Here is a 19,803-nt window from a genome sequence, read left to right as displayed (position 1 = left end):
TCTGGCTTTGCCCTTGTCATGATTAATCCCCCTGGAATCAAGGTGGTAGTTCTTTAAAATGTTCCTGCCTTACTCTTCTCTTACTTTGACCATAATGGAGCTATGCCAGCCAGATACTTCTTGAACTCTAAGGTACTTTGGGCTTCCATTTTCTATTTCCAGCCTCAATCTGACTTCCACTTGTTCCCAAGTTTTGTTTCTGAAAGAGTCCCATTGTGCATGTAGGAGAAATTTAAGCTCCTAACTAAAATATTCCTTATAACATGTTACTATTTAAGCACCATATTAGAGAATATGCATCATCTTATATGTGAAAACTTTGAGATATGCATCTCCCTGGATAGTTATTTGAGTATATAGGAGTTGTTTTCATTTTAGATTTTTAATTGAATAATGGAAAAATTGAGTGCTTATATCTCATCTTCCCTTTCCTTTAAAAAATTTTTTTTTATGTTTATTTTTGAGAGAGGGAGGGCATGAGTGGGAGAGGAGCAGAGTGAGAGAGAGAATCCAAAGTGGGCTCTGCACTGACAGGAGAGAGCCCAATGTGGGGCTCAAACTCAAAAACCATGAGATCATGACCTGAGCCAAAGCAGATACCCAGCCGACTGAGACACTCAGGCACCCCACCCCCGCTTTTTTTTTTTTTTAAGAGTTTAAGTAATCTCTACACCCAACAAGAGGCTTAAACTCACAACCTTGAGATCAAGAGTCACATGCTCTAGTGACTGAACCAGCCAAGTGCCCCTCTTATCTTCCCTTTCCTAACTAGTCATTATAAAAATAGTTCTCTACAGATTTGATAAAACTTGGCCTTCATACTCTGATTATAGTAAAAAGAAATGGCAACAACGCAGTAAAAACATGTTATTAAGTTCTGTGGCATTGGCTATAGAAAGCAATAAAAGAGGACCACCTGGCTGGCTCAGTTGGTAGAGCATAGAACTCTTGACCTTGGGTTATTGAGTTTGAGTCCCATGTTGAGGGTAAAATTTATTTTAAAAAATAAAAAGAATTATAGTGTGGGGAAAATGAAGAAAAAGAATGGCACTAGGGAAACCACTGATGAGGATAGGACTATTTAGTTCCTGCTAATAAATTCTTGCTTCCTTTGTACACATGCCATTCCCTCTGTCTCCACAAAGGTCTTCTTAGGAGTATTAAAAGGGCAGGGTAGGGTGCACAGATCCTCTTGCTTCACCTACCTTGGTTTCTCTCTTAGAATGTGTAAAGACTATTATTTCTTGCTTCTTGCCTCAGGATTGGCAGACTGGGTACCAGAAAATGGTTTGTAAGCTAGTTTGAGATTAAATAGGCATTTCCCAGTAAGAGAGTTTGCCTTTGCCCTATTCCTTTTTACATTCTCTTCATCTGTAGGTTGGAGGGCTGGTCCTGGGTCTTTTAAAATAAGACTTACTCTCCATGCCCAGTTATGACAGGCCCTAATGGGCTGTCCCGAAAGATAGAGATACAGATACTAAGGAATGATTTTCATTCTAATTTCTTTTACCACCTCCTAATTTGTTTCTCAGTCTAGAACATAAAGACTCAAACAGGCATACTTCTAGTAAGCCCACAGAGGGAGCTAAAAAAAAAGGCAGTTAAAAATGTATCCTTTCCTCACAGCAACAACTTCATAATTTGCACATGTATATTCTGGGGAAAGAAAAACACCATAAAGAAACACTGGGTACTTTACAGACACAATTTTTATTAACATGGTATCCCTGAGAGGCAGATTAAGGTGTAAACGTTATTCCGCTTTACAGAAAGGGAGATGGATACAAACAGGCTGACATACACATGAGACATCTGGAACCAGAGTTCATATCTGCTGATACCTCAACCAATGGTTTTTATACACAACTACACATAAATATACTAAAGATAGTAATCTCTCATTTTAAAAAACATTCTAGCACACTTATTAACCATCTCAGATCCTGAGGCACTGCTTTAGACTGTTGTTTCTTCTATCTTCCTGTCTGCTTAGGCCACATAATTAAGATACCATCTCCTCCTAACAAATGTTAGGAGATTCTTTGTAGTAGGGTCCCTCAACACCAGAACCCTAATCTATCTCTCATCTAACACAGCAAGCTAAATTATAGAATGCTCTAAATCCCCACTTCTCTCCTATATCTCATTCCAGCCATGGGAGTCTAATTAAATAGGAGTATAAAACAGCTACGTATCCCAGGCCTTGACCATCTGCTCACATTCCTTTCCTCAGACCTGCCCACTGAAGTATCTTCTCAAGATAGTAGTTTCTGAGCTTTGTCTCCCATAGGAGATAGTCCCCTAAAGCTGCTCATTCTTGTTCCCCAGTGCCAGCCAGCTATTTGATCAAGAAGTACAGCACGGTACTTGATTTACTATAGGGAACACCTCCTGGTCTGCCTCTGGAGCTCCTGTGTTTCAGTTAAGCCTCCTGCATAGCCCGTCATACTATGCCTCAAATTTTGTACTGCTCCAAGCTTTGTCTGACTTTCCCTACAGTCTGTCCTTTGCCCTTGCCTCCATCTGCTTTTAACACCTTGTTCCCCAATTTTCCCATTTCTCACCCACTCAGCACTCAGTTTTGTGATTTATTTTGGAAAGTTAATCCCAGCCTAATTTACCTAGTAACCCTCCTTCCTTTAAACACTTGCTGTTTCATGAAGCCTTCCTGAATAAAGAAAATACCTCCCAGATTTTTCTTATAGAAAACTATAATGCATTAGACCTTAATATAACCTTAATATTTCTTATAGAAAACTATAAGGCATAATGTTACCAGATTTCTCTAAAATTGTTTCAGCTCTACGTGTGCACTTACTGTTTGTCCATGTCAGTGTCATCTGTTTTAGACTGTAAGGACAAGGACAGGGTCTGTTTACCTTGTGCTGTACAGGGCTCATCATACTACTATGAATATATGAGCAATTAATTCAATACTATTTAGCTATACAAATCAGAATTACTTATGTTTGAAGAAGTTTTAAAAATAGATGTGTACAGTTGAATATGTGCACGTGCATGTAAGTATTGGCAACTCCAATGACCAAAGATAATCTGTCCTCCCTGCCATTAGGGTAGAGAGTTGTTGGCACAAAGTGGTCTGTTTCCTAATCCACGGGAATGTGGTAGTGGCCTCTGCTCAGTGCAGGTTAGCATTAAGTGCCCATGGGGTACATAACACTAAACTAGGTGTCTGGAATGTGTGGAACATAGCCAATTCCCTAAAGGCAGCTTTAACTGCTTTCTCTCTCAACATATCCAACTGGCTTCCTCTTTGAACTTTTGGACTAGAAGAGAAAGATGAAATTCAGATGAGATGGAACAGAAGAAAAAGAGATCAAACTAGATGCTCTAAATATTATTCCATTCCAGAACTTCTAGGACTTGGAAGAAACTAGAAATTCAGGATTCACACCTCAATATTTATACAAAGTTTACACTGTTTCCCCATATAGAACACTTAGGCTTTTGACAAGTTCTTTAATAGGTCAGAGTAAGGTGGACATTAAACTCTCCTGTATGGTAAATGAAGTGTGCATGACAAATGTCATTCTGAGCACAGGCTTACATGAACACGAAGAGCCATACTTATTTGCATTTCCTTTACTGTATAGAGAGCTAGACCCACTCAATTAGAAATGTCTCACAACTTCTCCCTGAAATGCTGCTGTGATAGGTTTTTCCAGTTGAAATGCAGCTAAATAACAGGATGAATAAATAACGGTATATATCAAGACTATAGGATCTACTATCTAGTCCTCTCTATTAAGGGAACAACATAGGCACTGAGAGGAAAAGGTATTATCTGTCATTTCAAAAAGGGCAAGGAGAGGGATTGAAATCATCCTCTGATTCTTAAGATGACTGCCTTAGGAATTCGTAGATCAAGGAGAAACATAAGAAACAGAGGGTGGGGTAAATCCTAGAGTGTCTTCTAAGCTAGTTGGGCATAGGATAGATCTCACTATTGGAAGACTTTTTCCAACCATTTTGATATATTTCTTTTCTTTAAATTCTCAGGGGCTTACTTAGGTGCTGACTGTGACAGAAGTTTTTCTCGTGTATGGATTTCTCGGTGTTTATTAAGAGCAGAGCTTTTACTAAAGCACTTGCCACAATCATGACACCCATAGGGCTTCTCTCCTGTGTGGGTTCTATGATGTGCACGTAAGTCAGAACTCTTACTGAAACTCTTTCCACAGTCAGGACACACATGGGGTCTCTCTCCTGTGTGTATCCTCCGATGTGCACTGAAATGAGAACTGTTGTTGAAGCTTTTTCCACATTCTTCACATTGATAGGGCTTTTCTCCTGTGTGGGTTCTCTGGTGAATTATAAGGCTTGAGCTCTGATTGAAGCGTTTTCCACACTCACCACATTGATACGGTTTCTCTCCTGTGTGGATTCTCCTATGGGTGATGAAATTTGAACTGTCACGGAAACTTTTCCCACAGTCAAGACACTTATAAGGTTTCTCTCCAGTGTGGATTCTCCGGTGTCTAATGAGGCGTGCACTCCTACTGAAACTTTTCCCACAGTCAGCACATTTATATGGATTTTCCACTTGATGGGATATCTGATGCATGAGGTGGGAGTTCGGACCAAAGCTTTTGCCGTATCTGAGATATTTATAGGGTCTCTCTCCCAAGTAAGGTCTCTGATGATTTAGAACTTTACCTAAACTCCTCTCCGGGAGTGTTGATTTTCCTTTTCTCTCCCCTGTGGTCTTTTCCCACTGTTGTCCACTGTCACTGCCTTTACCCTGATTAAGATGCCAGGGAGCTTTTCTCTCAGACCTTGCAAGTAATGTCCTATGTAGTTGTACTTCCTCAGAAATATCTCGTTTTAGATTCTCTTCGTTATCAAATCCAGCCTCAAAACCTGATACAAGAATAGAATTTTAAAAGTTATCCATTTCCTCAATATTATGTACCCAGGGTTAGGCAAGTATCACATTAGATGATTAGAGGTAAAAATTAGGAAGGACTAGATCCCAAATGACTTCTATCAATCAAAATTCCAATTTTTTACTCCTCTAGTTAGTAACCTGTCACATGCTTCTGATCTGTTATAGGGACTGATTAATATATTCTTTTAACTCTTCCCTGGATACCTACAATCTTCATAAAATCCTCTCAGAGTATAACAAGGAAAACTTGCCAGATTTAAGATATGTCCATAAATACCCAGGAAAACTCTGAGAAATTTCTATATCCAAAAAGAGCTAAATGAGTCCTCCTCCCCTCAAATTCCAGTTTATGTTGAGAATAAAAAGAGTAGGAAAATACTTGGGGTCTTTCAAAGAACAGGAGGCTTTCAGAGAGAGGAATTTTGTATAAAGTATCTCCCTAAAACATTCTCTTTTCCCATGGAAAAATAATGACGAAATGTTCCAAAAGCACTACTCTAATATCCAAGCTAACCTTTTAATACTTTTTAATGTTTATTTTTGAGAAAGAGAGAAAGAACACGGGCAAGGGGGAGGGGCAGAGAGAGAAGGAGACACAGAATCCAAAGCAAGCTCCAGGTTCTCAGCTGTCAGCAGAGTCCAACATGGGACTAGAACTCACGAGCCGTGAGATCATGACCTGAGCTGAAGTTGGAAGCTCAACCAACTGAGCCACCCAGGAATTCCTGTGATAGTCTCTAAGAACCAAACATCAGGCTGCCCAGGCCCAGGCTATGTGAATTTGCAGATACTTGCAGATTTTCAGTTTGTGAATGGACTCTGAATTTGCGGAATTTTCAGATGTTTCAGATAAATTCTGGATCCCAAATACTCTGAGCTAAATTTGAGAGCAAAGAAATACTGAGTGTCAGCCTGCTTATGTATCCCTGAAAGATAGTATTTCTCCCCAGGAACTCAGTCTTAAGAGATGCCCCATGGAATAGAGATTTGTTAGATTCAACTGAATCTCAAAACCTTAAATATGTGAGTGTGTGCTGTGAGGCTCCAGGGAGGGTAACTGAGAATTTTCTAAACATAGAAGGCATTTTTTAGTGGAACATACGAATACCCTCATGGAATTGATACTCCATAGCACACCCTTGAGGAATGTAGATCTAAAGAACTTTTGGAAAAGGAAATTATTACTTATTAAATACTATGTGCCTAAGCACTGTGTTAGGTGCTTCACCATAGTACCTCATTTATATCAACCTTAATAAGGTAGGTCTTAATATATAAGCAAACTTACAGGGTTAAATAACTTGCTCAGAGTCACTCAGCTGTCTAATGGACAAGAGAGTCCAGATTCACATACATGTCTGACTCCAAAATCAGAAATTTTTTTCTCACAAGGAGGGAAGACATAGTGAAAAGTTTGTTTTTCTTACACAGCGGCTAAGATTCACAGGGTCAATTCCCTCAGAAACTTCAGACTTTTGCCCAGCTGTGTCTGAAGAAAGACGTTATCAGGTTTTCATACATGTGAATAAAGCAGATATACTACTAGTAATACAAACTAGAACTAGAGGAAAAAGCATTAACAAGCATGAACTTTTAAAATCAACTTCATCCCACTGTGAGTATATAGCATGCTATTTGGGAGATGTTAGCTTTCATATTCCCTGCTAAGTAAAATGCCTAACAGCTCATGTAGATGACAGCAAATTTATAAAGTCTGCAGCCATCAGATTTATGCTGTATTATACGTATGAGAAGGCAAGTCAGGTGAATCATTTATATCTGCTCTGAGCTGCTTTTATAGAAAGGAAACCTGGAGAAGAGATAAAGTGGTCATAAGAAGAATCCAGAGAGCTGGGTATAGAGGCCAGTCTCCTGGTTTTCAGGTAGTGGATTTTTCTTCTAAATCCCACTGCCTCCCCTTTGCTATTTAAACCTTAAGAAGTAAAAGGTAAAACCTTACCACTGGGACTCTGGAATAAGACAGGAGCACGGGTCATGACAACCTCTAAGGGTACCTCAGTATCCTCTTCATCATCCTCAGAATCTTCTTCTATGTTCTCTTCTGCCACCTCAGCTTGCTTCTCAGCTTCAGTCTCATTGGTCTCCTGGATGGGGCAAGAGGCTGTCTCCTCTTCCTGGCCATCAATGGATGGGGCAACAACCCTAGCACTCACCAAAGCATCCATTTCTTCAAAGAATGGACAGGTCTCTGGTGCTTGGCCATTCTTGACTTTCCGATAGCTGGTTTGTAGGCTTTTAAACTTGGTCCGACACTGCTCTGGTGTCCTAAGGAATCCATATTCCCATAACCGCTCAGCCACTGCTCCATATAACTGGCTATTGCGGTGACAGTTCTGGAGGGCTTCATAGAACTGAGTCTCACTAAGAATTGCAAGGTAAGTCTTCGTCTCTTCATAGCCCCAGTGTACACCTGTCACCAGAAGAGAAATTTCAGCACCATTTAATGCAGAGCTTTATAGCCTCAATTCCTCAGCCCTATCAAGTACATGATGAAAAATCACCTAGGCTTGGGCTTCTGGGTGAAAAAGTAAAAATACATCATGTTTCCAAAATCCATACAAACTCATTATAGAATGTTTTGCTTCTCTATATCCTAATATCCTATATCCTAGCAATTTCACAGGGATCTTTATTCCTACATTCTGTTTAGCCATTAAAAAAAAGGAGGGGGGGGGCGGTGCATGGGTAGCTCAGTCAGTTAAGCACCCAACTGCTCAGGTCATGATCTTAGGGTTTGTGAGCTTGAGCCCTACTTCAGCCTCTGCGCTGTCAGCGTGGAATATTCATTCTCTACCCCCCGAACCCCCTGCTCACTTGCACCCTCTCTCTTAAACAAACCTTTCCACCAGATCACTGAAACAGTCATTACATACACTAAGTCAAGAATACAGGATGCCTTTCCCCATTCTTCTAGTAGTTTCTCTGGAATTCTGATCCTAACTAGAAAGTAAGTGGTCAAAGGAATAAGACCCAGTCAATCACTGTCATGAGTTATCTATCCCTAACTTCTCAGATCACCTTTTTCCACCAGCTCTACTTCATTATGAATTAAGTTTTCCAAAGAATGACCCAAGACCCCAAAGAACAGTCTCTTTCAGAATCACACTTGCCTAATCCCTATTTTAACCCTTCTTCATTTGCCACAGTCTCAAAAAGCAAGCCCAGTAATAGCAAAGACTTGAAGGGTACAGGAGAAGACCTAATAGTCATGCACCTTATCCTTAGGAGTGAAGGACTGATGGAAGCCAGAAAGAAGAGGAAGCAGCACAAACAGCATCTCCTATCCTGAACATGTGTTAGTGCTATAGGCCCCACTTCCGCATTACTTCAATATGATTACAGACTCTGCTCCTTGAAGGTCCCCATGGTAGAGGGAAAGGAGATTCAGAGTCTTCCTTCCACTGGCCAACCAACTGGAGAGGACACTGCTTCCATTATTCTCCACTTACTGGAGGTAAAGGAGAGGGGGAAATAATTGAAAGAAAAGTAGTGGAAAAAGATGAAAAGAAAAAAGATAATGAAAATAACAGCATCTAGCACATGTGCCATGTCTGTGGTTTACCTGCACTTATTCCAGTGACAAAAAAAATGAGAGAATAGATACTGAAGAAGGAAAAAGTGGAAGATTGGAAGACAGAGCAGAATTAACATAACAACACATATGTAGTAAAAAATGAAAGGAAAAGATCACTTCACAGTGAAACTGCAATTTTAGAGATGTAGTCCTGCTGCCATGCCCCATTTTACATGTGAGGAAATAAACTCTGAAATGGCAGATAACTATCTAAGGTCGCTTAGGTGATGAGTGGTCAAGATTATAAACAAGGCCCTCTGGCTCATATTTTGGTGCTTTTTCCGTATCAACATAGTTATATAAATTATATCAACAGTAATAAATAATACTTAAAAACAGTTCCATAGGCAAATAATATTTCAACAAAGTGTTAAATAAGATTTCTTACTATGTGTATTGCAAATCTCATAGAGGAGTCTTAGGAAACATTTCCCCAACTTTGCACAGTCCTTCACTAGGCTAGGCTATATAGAAAGGTACACATAAGAAGCTGATGTTGAGAACTGGGAAAATCAAAGATAAAGCACCAGTTTGTATAAGGTACTCAATAAATATTTTCCTTAAAGCTAATATAGTGCTGGGTTTTTCTCAGCAGTAAATGATTTTATAATCAGGGGGAAAAATTATTTAATAAAGAAATGGAAGGAATAATTTTTTTTTTTTTTTTAAGTAGGCTCCATGCCCAATGTGAGGCTTGAACTCATGACCCCGAGATCAAGAGTCGCATGCTCCACTGACTGCGCCAGCCAGGGGCCCCAGGAATGATATTCTTTTAAGAGCTCTCTAGAATTTTCTGAGTATACTTCTTTACAATATCTAAAATTATTCCCTACTTACTATTATCTAATTTTCCCACAAAAGAGAATGAAATACAGATAGAACTGAGAAAGTATCTCTTTGTTCCGTTTAAGTGACAAAACTCACAGGTGATATTAAACTTGCTGACTGCACATTCAGTCTCATAACTCCTCAGATCTAATCACAGAAACTGCAAAAGGAAAACTTCTTACCACTTGGGCTTCGAAAAAGAACAGGTGCAGTTGAATTGTCGGGGTCTTGAGGGGTGGCGTCCTGCCCCATTTCATCACTGTCAGACTCTTCAGCCATGGCCTCTTCTGCTCCCTCATGCTGCCAGCCCCCTTGCCCTGGCTCCTCAGTCTCAGCATCGCTGTCCACCAGGCCAGAGTAACAGGCTGCCTCTTCCAAGCCATTACTGGGCAAGGCAATGACCTGGGCACTCATCAGGGCTTCCATCTCTTCAAAGAAGGGGCAGGTCTCAGGTGGGTGACCACTCTTGACTTTCCTATAACTCTTCTGAAGACCTTTGAATTTGGTCCGACACTGTTCCAGGGTCCGAAGAAAGCCATACTCCCGGAGCCGCTCAGCCACAGCTCCATACACTTGGCTGTTTCGATGACAGTTTCGGAGAGCCTCATAAAACTCAGTCTGACTGAGAATTGCAAGCAGAGTTCTGGTTTCTTCATAGCCCCAGTGCACACCTGCTACCTTCTCATCTTCAAAGCCCCAGTGATCCTGTTCCACCCAAGTTCTTCTCTCTCTCTTGGATGATAACAGATCAGCATGTATCTGTCTATCTCCTGTGTGACTGCCTCTTGGGAGTTCCTTCTCCTTGGAGCCCAGATCAGGAAACACTGGCTCTCCTTGCTCCAACCTGGAGACCACACCGGATTTAGGAAATGGAAATCCTGCTTGCAGGGAAGCAAACAAAGGATATCATAATTTGGATTGATCATAAAAACACCTCTGAGTTCAGATCTGCCTTTTTTTTTTTTTTTTTAAATCCAAGAGGCTTATAAAGAAAGTGTCTAAGAAAGTATTTTCAGAAAGTTCAGTGGGTTGGAGAAAGTACATAAAACCTCAAAAAATGAGAATATGTTCCAGTGCAGGGTGACAAGAGAGGAAAAGGTTCTGTTTGTGTGTTCAGAGTAAATACTTCTGTTCCACGTTGCTCCCTAGCCTTCCTCACTACTTATAGGCAGGTCTTGGCACTGCTGGGAACAGCCACCTATGTCTCCACTTGGGGCTAGAAAATTAAACTAGAAAATTAAACTTAAGTCTCCTATAAGTTCTCCACTTGGGGCTAGAAAATTAAACTCAAGAGTGATTTCAAGAGAGAGAAGAGCAGGGGGGGAACTTCCAACTCATCCATTTCCTTCAAATTGTCACCAAGTTCTTTTTAAAAGCTTTTCACTTTAGTATGTCCTCTGTTCCTCCTGCCACCATCCAAGTCTAGACTCCTTATCCTCTCAAACCCAGATAACTGCAGGAGTCCTGCCTGACTCCAGGTTCTTCTTCCTCGGTTCAAACATTATACTGTCCAACCTTAACCTGAGTGCCTACCATGCACTGTCCATTCATATCAGACTCCCCTCAAGAATACAGCGTACATTTATTCATTACTTTGTGCCTTTCCTTTAAGTCCCTCCTATCCAAATGGAATCCATTCTAAGAGAAACTGTATTTGCCAAAGCCCCCCATGAGTCTTCCCCACTGCCCTCCCTAATTGCCCACTCTGCCAAACCCCTACTATACTCACACAACTTGACTAACAAGTCATTGTTTGGCATGGTTTCAATACAGTTCAGTTGAGCACATATTTGCTTTTAATCACACCATAAATTCTTTGAGAATATGGAACCTTTGCTTATTGCACAGCACGTTGCAAGGCATTGGAATACATGGTAGGTGTTCAGTGACTGATCAATTCTGTAACTCTCTATGTGGAATTGCTTTTGGGTTACTAAACAGACCACTACAAACTGCTGAGAAGGCTAGCATCTTGAATGATAAGATCAGAATTTAAAACAACCTCAACAAGTTAAATGATTTAAAAAAAAAAAAACAAAAAACGGAGTTCAACCAAGTACAAAGAAGAAAAACAAGTTCTACAAAATCAAGTACTAGCCACAAAGACAATGGGAAAGCTGTAAGAGTGCTGGGAGTTACCAAGTAAACAATCACCAAATAATCAGTTGAGCTCTACTAAAAGAGAATGTAGTAAAATTTCTACTCTGCCTGTACCTGCTAGACCCCTCTCTGGAAAAATATAATTTAGTTTTCCACAATTAACATGATATTTGGAAGACTTAAAGGTTCCAAGGGAGGATAACAAAAACTTAGTAGGTCCAAAGAATGGAACTTCTGGGGAAGAGCTTAAAGAAATAAAATAGTTTAATTTGGAGAAGGAAAATGATTGAAAGGAGGCTGTGCCTTCAACTTCAAGTATAGAAAAGAATTTTTATCTAGAAAATACTGACCTAGTATCATCATTGCCAAGAGGAAATAAAATAGTTCCAATTCTGGAAAAAAGCGGGGAGCTATCCTCTGGCAGACTTGTCAAGAGGAAACACGAGAATACACCAACAGAGGGCTAAACTACATACCTTCAGGAGGTCTCCAACAACTGCATACTCTACAATTTCAACTCAATTCCTAAAATCCCTTTCCCACTCACTATTCCCAACCCTACTTCCCAGTTGAGAATGGCATCCTATCTTCCCATATGAATCTACTCCTCACCGCTCCTTTGAAAAGGTCTGAGCTTCTCCTTTGGGTTCATCTGCTCCTGTGGTCTCAGGTCTGGGCTTCTTGCCCTCTCTTTCTTGGTTACACCCCTGGGCTGGGGTTCCACTGACTCCTGCCGAACACTTATTAACTCTCGTGATGATTTCAGGGGTGTCATCTTCTCCAAGCGCACTTCCTGCCCCTTCACAGAGACTGTGACCTAGAAACAACCCCCATTAATTGTCACTGCAAGGTTATAATGAGGGGCATTCCCAGAGGAGATCATTTAATACCCCAAAAGAGTTTATCCTCTTGGGACATGGCTAGGGTTGGGGGGAAGAGGTTGGGGTTTAACAGTCAACAAGGGTCTTTTATTTCATTAGTTTAGAGGAGCTGGAACTCCAGAAGGAAAAGATCATATTAGTAAACCCAACTATAAGCTAAAAAATAATTCCCCTTGCTTCCCTTGTAAATAAAAAACTGTAAAACTATGAATAACTCATTGTGACAGGGTAGCATCTCCAGACAAGCTCCATCTGAAAAAGTTATCTATTCCAGAACCAGAAGAATAAGCATCACCAAAGGAGATTGTGCCCCTCTTTAAACCTGCCGATACCTTAATTTGGCCCTTTATCCTTGCCCCTTCCCAGTCACACACTTCTGAATTCCCCCTCCCTTCTCACCGAACTTCCAGGTCTTCCAGGCTCTCTTTCTAAATCTTCCACCAGAGCCACTGCCTCCTCTCCACTTTCTGGACATTGCTCCTGTACCCAATTCTGGATCTCCCCAGGTAAGATGGTCAGGAACTGCTCTAGCACCAACAATTCTACAATCTGCTCCTTGGTGCGCACCTCCGGCCTTAGCCAACGACAGCAAAGTTCCCAGAGTTGGCTGAAAGCCTCCCGGGGCCCAGCTACCTCCTGGTAGTGAAATCTCCTGAAGCGCTGTCGGAAGGTCTCAGAGTTAGGGCCATTCCCTCTCAGAGTGGGTTTGGCCATCATTCACAGCAGAAAGCAGCTCCCCTCCACTTAAGGGTTGAAGGGCTTACACCTATTTTCCCATGTCCTTGGAGAATCACCTGCAGATGAGTCTCTCACTGTAAGAAGAGTTTCTTCCTAGGGTAGAGAGAGATGGCACTATCAGAAGAAATACACTTAATATGTCTAAAGTTTCGCCAAGAAGTGGCCTGCCTTCCCATATACTCCACGTGGTCATCTGAGGTAACACCAACTTCAGGACAGCAAGCCAAAACTGAGTATGAAGAAGAGACACCTTTCAAAAGCTGCATTTCTGGGTGACTTCAACTGCAGACCGTGGAGGCAGCAGAGAATAAAGTACTGACTGCTCTTCTTCCACCTCCCCCCAAATCTGACCCCATTCAGCTCCCCCTGACTAATGATGCATACTGAGTTTGAACCATATGGGAGACCTGGAGTTTGAGAGGATCTAAAGCCAAGTCACCATCCTGCTTATGGCAACAAAAAGCCTCTGTCCAGTGGGTCGCACCTGATCTCCCCCAGTACCTCCAAAAAGTCCTTCCAGAGGCCCTTTACATCCTCCCCGCCCCCTCAGACTCCACAACTACCAGTTCCCACCCGGGAGAAAAATCAAGTACTGAATACTGAGTCTTTGTTTTCCCTCACAGCAGAGGTAACCGCTCAGCAACTATTCGGGAATTACTGACGGGAAACCTCGCGCATTGGGAGGATTGGTTTTGGTTCCTGAAGGGCCGGTGGGCGTGGGGAGTCACACAGAGTTGGTGGAGAGAGGGAGTCCGAGGGCGCAGTAGTAATGGGTCTCCTGAGGACGAGTTCGGTGGCTGGCCAGGGGCTCGGAGTGATGCGAGGTTCGCAGGAGCAGGGCTCAGCCCAAAGTGTGGCGGGTGCGGGATTCCGGCCTCTTTGTCTTCGCTCTCTCCGGCCAGGTCACTCTCCTAGCAGTCGTGCAGTCCCTCCAGAGGCCTCCGACCACGCCGAGGAGCCCTGAGAGCACCCTCCGGCTACCCATGGGTTAGTCTCCCTCTCGAGGCTGACCCTCAACCCACTCGCATTTCTGCCCCGGGGGCCTGCCTCACCCTCTTAGGGTCCGGCCCAAACCCGGCTCTGCAGTCTCCCGGTCCAGCTCTCAAACCGGAAGTCCGAGCGGGCGCCTCGGGTGCTCTGAGGACGCATGCGCAAGGGCAACTACGGCGACTCCTCCAGCAGAGCCCGGGCAGGAGCGAGAGTGGGCCCAGCAGAGCGCAGCACACTTCCAGGACGCGGCGCGCCTATCCCGTACCCTTTCTCCTCCACTCTTCCCGCAGCAGTTGTCCTGCCACTTGGGATTCAGGACGAACCGCCTGTCCCAGGGGATTGTGCGCTTGTCGAGAACGCAGCATCCGCCTCCGTGGTCCTCTGGAGGGGCCCTGGAGGAGGGGGCAACGGATATAGGAACTCGAGGTCCGCCGTGGGAATGATCCACGAACTACTCTTGGCTCTGAGCGGGTACCCAGGGTCCATTTTCACGTGGAACAAGCGGAGTGGCCTCCAGGTACCGCCGGAACCAGAGCGCGGGAACTTGCGAGCGCAGAATAGGCGTTCTCAAGCCGGTGCCCGGGGGAGGAGTCTGCGAAGGCGGGGGGCGGGACTTGCAGAGGCTGAGGGCATCGGGGGGCGTGTCTCTGGACTGGTAACCGGGGAAGTGCGGATATCTGCGCGCGATACCGCACCAGGAGAGGGCTGGTCACAGGCTAGCGAATCGAAGGCCAATCCCGGAGGGCCCCGCCTTCGCGGACCAAGAGCGAGGTTGTGACCGGGCCTAAGGTTGAGGTGTCTGAGCGCGGGTTGCTGGGGAACTGGATGTAAAGGCGAGTTTCACCCTTTTTCACGCCTGCAGTGCAGTGCTTTAAAGTGAGTTTTGAAAACTCGTCCAAATACGTAGCCCCTAATACAGTAAGATGTCAGCCACTTTTGTTGACTGAAAAATGAGAGTGTGTTTCCCTCGTTACTCCTTTCTCTGGAAATTTGTGCACTGGGAGAATTTGGAAGGGGGTTTTTCATGTAACCAGAAATATATAAGGAGGAAGGGCTTGTTACTATATGCATTGTCTCATTTAATCTGCACAATCACCTATCTCCACTTCACAGATTAACTCCCTGTATCTGGTAGCTAGAAATTAGCGAGCTTGGTCTTGAACCTCAGGCCTGCTTGGCTCCAGTATCTGAACCACTCTTTTCTATTTCTGCTTATATTATCCAATCCTCTCAATAACTTAGTAACGTAGGTATTGTTAGCCCTAGTTTACAAAAGAGCAAACTGAAGCTCAGAGAACTTTGTGGGGGCTAGTCCTGGTAATGGCAGGATTTGAAACTAAGTCTGTCAGATCACAGTCATGCCTCTTCCAAACCAAGTAACAGACTCTTAACTATGGAGAACCAAGTGATAGTTACCAGAGGGAAGAGAAGTCGGGAGATGATCTAAATAGGTGGTGGGAATTAAAGAGTGCGCTTGCTGTGATGAGCACTGGGCGTCGTTATATTGTACACCTGAAACTAGTATTACACTTATGTTAACTGGAATTTATAAAAGCTTTTTTAAAAAGTCATGCCTATTCCTATAAGAATTGGCAATATAGGCTGCAGAGGAGCAGAAAAGTTACATTCTTCTATAAAACCTATAAATCAGATCCCTCTTGTTATTTATTTTCCCCTGTCAAACTAATGGCAGACATATAGGAGGAAAATGTCTAGGAAGTATTTGTGAGTGCTTGACTGAAGTAAAAATATAACAAGAGTATATATAACAAGGAAGGATAGCTGCCTTCCTTTCTTTTTTATAAAAAAAAATCTCAAGTGAATATTTTCATTCTTAAGGTGTCAGCTTCAAAATCATCCAGAAAAATGTTCTCTGACCATCTCTTTAAGTATCCTCCCTTTATGCCATTATTCTCCATCACAACAACTTGTTGATTTCCCTTATAGGACTTATCACAGTTTATATTATTTATTGTTGTTACCTGTGTATAGTCCTTCTCCCACATAGGTTGCCTATAGCAGCAAAGACTATAGTGGATGGTTTTTTTCATTGATGTAGCCAGCACAGTTTCTGCCACTTGGTAGGTGTTCAGATATTTGTGAAAGAAAAGACTTAAAAACAGAAAATATTGCATACTTTCTGCGGTGTTTTTCACATTTGAATAAAGGGGAAAATTGTCATGAATGCCTAATGTTGACAAAAATCATTTTATTGTAATACTGTATAGACATACACATTAACCTAAGTATGAGCTCAAAGTTATTTGAGTGTAAGCCCAATTTATTGCTCTTAAAAAACTATAAAACCAAAGTAAACAAAATACCAAATGCATACATTCAAAATAACATTAATCCAACACATGGTTTCTCAACCGGGGCACTATTGACATTTCAGGCTGGATAATTCTTTGTTAGGGGTTGTGTCCTGCCTGTGCATTATAGGGTGTTTATAGAGCAGTATCCATGGCCTCCACCCACTAGATGCCAGTAGTACCCCTTGAGTTGTGGCAATAAAAAATATCTCCAAACATTTACCAAATGGGACAAAATTGCCTCTGAGAACTAGTGATCTAATGTGACATAACTATTGTTTTGCTGAAACTAAATCCCCAACATTGCATTTAATAACAGTTTGACGGCTGCAGATGTGGCTACATCATTCCCTGTTTTGATTTTATTAAGTCTAGTGTGGAAAATGCCTGTTCATGTAAGTAGGTTGCACCAGATGGTATCACTAACTTCAAGGTATTGTTTGCTGTTTCAGAATAATTAGACCTTGAATTTTTATAAAACTCTGCCACTGAAGCACTGCTGAAAATTCTAATTTTAATGGGAATATCACTTGATAACTGGGTAGATCTGTGTTAATGATAAAAAGTTACTGGAGCACCTGCGTGGCTCAGTTGGTTAAACGTCTTGACTGTGGCTCGGGTCATGACCTCACAGTCTGTGAGTTCGAGCCCCACATCGGGCTCATTGCTGACAGCTTAGAGCCTGGAACCTGCTTCAGATTCCGAGTCTCCCTCTCTCTCTGCCCCTCCCCCACTCACAGTGTCTTTCTTACTGGCTCTCTCTCTCTCTCTCTCTCAAAAATAAAAATAAACATACAATTTTTTAGAGTAATAATAAAAAATTGCTTACATGTGTTGTGCACTTGCTACGTGCATGGCTTTACATGCATTAACATTTAACCTTCACAATTGTTATCTCCACATTATGGGTTTGAAAACTGAGGCACAGACAGGTATTATAACTTGCCTCAGATTTCAAGCAAATGAAGAAGCAGCTCAAGGATTCAAACCTGGCAGTCTGACTCCATGGTGGGTTCCTTTTTTTTCCCCCCCCCCTAAAGCCACAGGCAAGGCTTTACTGGGGCTATAGCTCCAGCCTAAAGGGAGACATAGCACTAACAGAGAGTAGTTAGGCTGGCCTCCCAAAAACATTTTAATTTTTTTTTTTTAATTTTTTTGAGAGAGACAGAGTGCAAGCACAGAGAGGAGACACAGTATCTGAAGAAAGCTCTGGGCTCTGAGTTGTCAGTACAGGGCCTGATGCGGGCTTGAAGTCAACAACCTTGAGATCATGACCTGAGCCGAAGTGGGATGCTTAACTGACTAAGCCACCCAGGTGCCCCCCAAAGACAGATTCTTAAGCAGTTAAGTCATGTTACCTCTTAAGTTATTAGCTGGAAAATATGGTTAGCAGTGTCATTAAAATCTGCATTAAGTGGATTCCTAAGCAAATTATTGTGGATTCAGTAACAGAAAAATTCTTTTTTGCCTATTACCGCTTTTATTGTCATGTACTGATGGCAACCACGGGCTGGCTCTGTCAGAAGAACATGTGACTTTTTTTTTTTTTTAACATTTTATTTATTTCTGAGAGAGAGAAGCAGCATGAGCACAGGAGGGTCAGAGAGAGAGGGAGATACAGAATCAGAAGCAGGCTCCAGGCTCTGAACTAGCTGTCAGCAAAGAGCCCGACACGGGGCTTGAACCCACGAACTGTGAGATTATGACCTGAGTTGAAGCTGGACGCTTAACCGACTGAGCCACCTAGGTGCCCCGAACATGTGACTCTTGATCTCTGGGTTTTGAGTTAGAGCCCCATGTGAGGTATAGAGATTACCTAAATAAATAAAACTTAAAAAAAAAAAAGTGGCATCCACAAAATACAGTACTCACAATATAAATATGTAATATGTTAAATTCTTTGGGGATACTAACTGCATCTAATTTTGTTCACTGTTTAACCTAGAGATGTTAACACTGTGCCTAGGATAAGTATGTGTTTGTTAAAAGTGGCCAGTGCTTCAAGGAAGATACACAGTGGCCAATAAACAAATGAAAAGATTATAATGATCAATATAGTTGATCATTAGGGAAATGAAAATCAAAAGCACAATGAGATACTACTTCATATCCATTAGGATGACTGGTTATCAAAAAAAAAAAGAAAATAACAAGTGTTGGTGAGGTTGTGGAGAAATTAGAAATTAGAACGCTTGTACATTACTGGTGGGAACGTAAAATGGTGCAGGCCTGGTGTGGAAAACGGTGTGGTATCTCCTCAACAAAATTAAACATAGAATTATCAGATGATCCAATAACAATTTCGCTTCTAGATACATACTCAAAAGTTAAAGAAGGGACTTAAACAAATATTTGTATGCCTACATTCATAGTATACTATTCACAATAACCAAAGGGTAAAAGCAACTCAAGTGTGCCTTGACAGATGATTTGGGTAAACAAAATGCTGCACAATCATACAATGCAGTATTTTTCAGTCTTAAAAAGGAAGGAAATCTCTTACATGCTACAACATGGATGAACCTTGGAGACATTATGCTAAGTGAGAAAGCCAGCAATAAAAAGACATATATTCTATTTCCACTCTTTTGAAGTCCTTAGAATGGTCAAGAGTATAGAGACAAGAAATAGAAGGGTGGTTGCAAGGGGTTGGGGAAGGGGAGGAATAACGGATACAGAGTTTCAGTTTGGGAAGATAAAGTGCTGGGGTGCATGGTGGTGATGGATGCACAACAGTGTAAATGCACTTAATGCCACAGAATTTTACAGCTAAAGATGGCTAAAATGGTAACTTTTATATTATGCATATTTTACAATTTTTTGAAAAATTGGGGTTGGGGGTCACCTGGGTGTCTCAGTCAGTTAAGCATCCTACTCTTGATATTGTCTCAGATCATGATCTCACTGTTCGTGACATTGAGCCCCGTGTCAAGCTCTATGCTGACAGCACAGAGCCTGCTTGGGATTCTCTGTCTCCTCTCTCTGCTTCTCCCCCACTCACTTTCTCTCTCTCTTCTCCAAATAAATAAGTAAACTTAAAAAAAAACGGGTTGAATAAATACATTCTCCTGAAACTTTTTTCCATTCTTGAACTGCTGTGAAATCTTCATATAGCATAGTAGGTTATTTTTTGGCCTTAAGTTAAAAATACCCAATCAAGGGGCGCCTGGGTGGCTTAGTCGGTTAAGCGGCCGACTTTCGCTTAGGTCATGATCTCGCGGTTCGTGGGTACGAGCCCCGCATCGGGCTCTGTGCTGACTGCCAGCTCAGAGCCTGGAGCGTGTTTCAGTCTGTGACTCCCTCTCTCTCTGACCCTCCCCTGCTCACACTGTCTCTCTCTCTCTCCTAGAAATAAATAAAAAACATTAAAAAAAAAAAACCCAATCAAAAGAAATACCAAATATAGGTGAAAATGTGGACACTACTTTTATATGTACAGTTATGAGGTGC

General features: G+C 42.1%; 2 protein-coding genes across 8 annotated transcripts in view; one reads left to right on the top strand and one right to left on the bottom strand.

Annotated features, from left to right (window-relative positions):
- Nucleotides 1-1,691: 1,691 nt before the first annotated feature.
- On the bottom strand, nt 1,692-14,368 carry ZSCAN29 (zinc finger and SCAN domain containing 29). 6 transcript variants are annotated; one of them, XM_077764564.1, is made up of 6 exons: nt 14,307-14,368; nt 12,713-13,144; nt 12,045-12,249; nt 9,515-10,210; nt 6,870-7,340; nt 1,692-4,881 (listed from the first exon to the last, which is right to left on the bottom strand). In XM_077764564.1, exons 2-6 carry the CDS (start codon nt 13,028-13,030, stop codon nt 4,025-4,027), a joined length of 2,547 nt encoding a protein of 848 aa, XP_077620690.1. In that variant the 5' UTR covers nt 13,031-13,144; nt 14,307-14,368; the 3' UTR covers nt 1,692-4,024. The 6 variants fall into 6 exon arrangements, with proteins under 6 accessions (XP_077620690.1, XP_077620688.1, XP_077620689.1 ...); XM_077764562.1 differs by lacking the exon at nt 14,307-14,368 and adding an exon at nt 14,104-14,154; XM_077764563.1 differs by lacking the exon at nt 14,307-14,368 and adding an exon at nt 13,714-13,775.
- The window catches only part of TUBGCP4 (tubulin gamma complex component 4), a 36,174-nt gene continuing 30,622 nt past the window's right edge, over nt 14,252-19,803 (top strand). For both annotated transcript variants that reach the window (XM_077764570.1, XM_077764569.1), the window contains exon 1: nt 14,252-14,558. In XM_077764570.1, coding sequence (XP_077620696.1) covers nt 14,481-14,558 — 78 coding nt within the window. In that variant the 5' untranslated portion in view covers nt 14,252-14,480. The remainder of the gene's footprint in view (nt 14,559-19,803) is intronic.

This window comes from Crocuta crocuta, unplaced genomic scaffold (assembly GCF_008692635.1).
Source record: "Crocuta crocuta isolate KB4526 unplaced genomic scaffold, BGI_CrCroc_1.0 scaffold102, whole genome shotgun sequence".
NCBI lineage: Eukaryota > Metazoa > Chordata > Mammalia > Carnivora > Hyaenidae > Crocuta > Crocuta crocuta.
The sequence above is the reverse complement of the archived record's forward strand: the minus strand, read 5'-3'. Positions and strand labels throughout refer to the sequence as shown.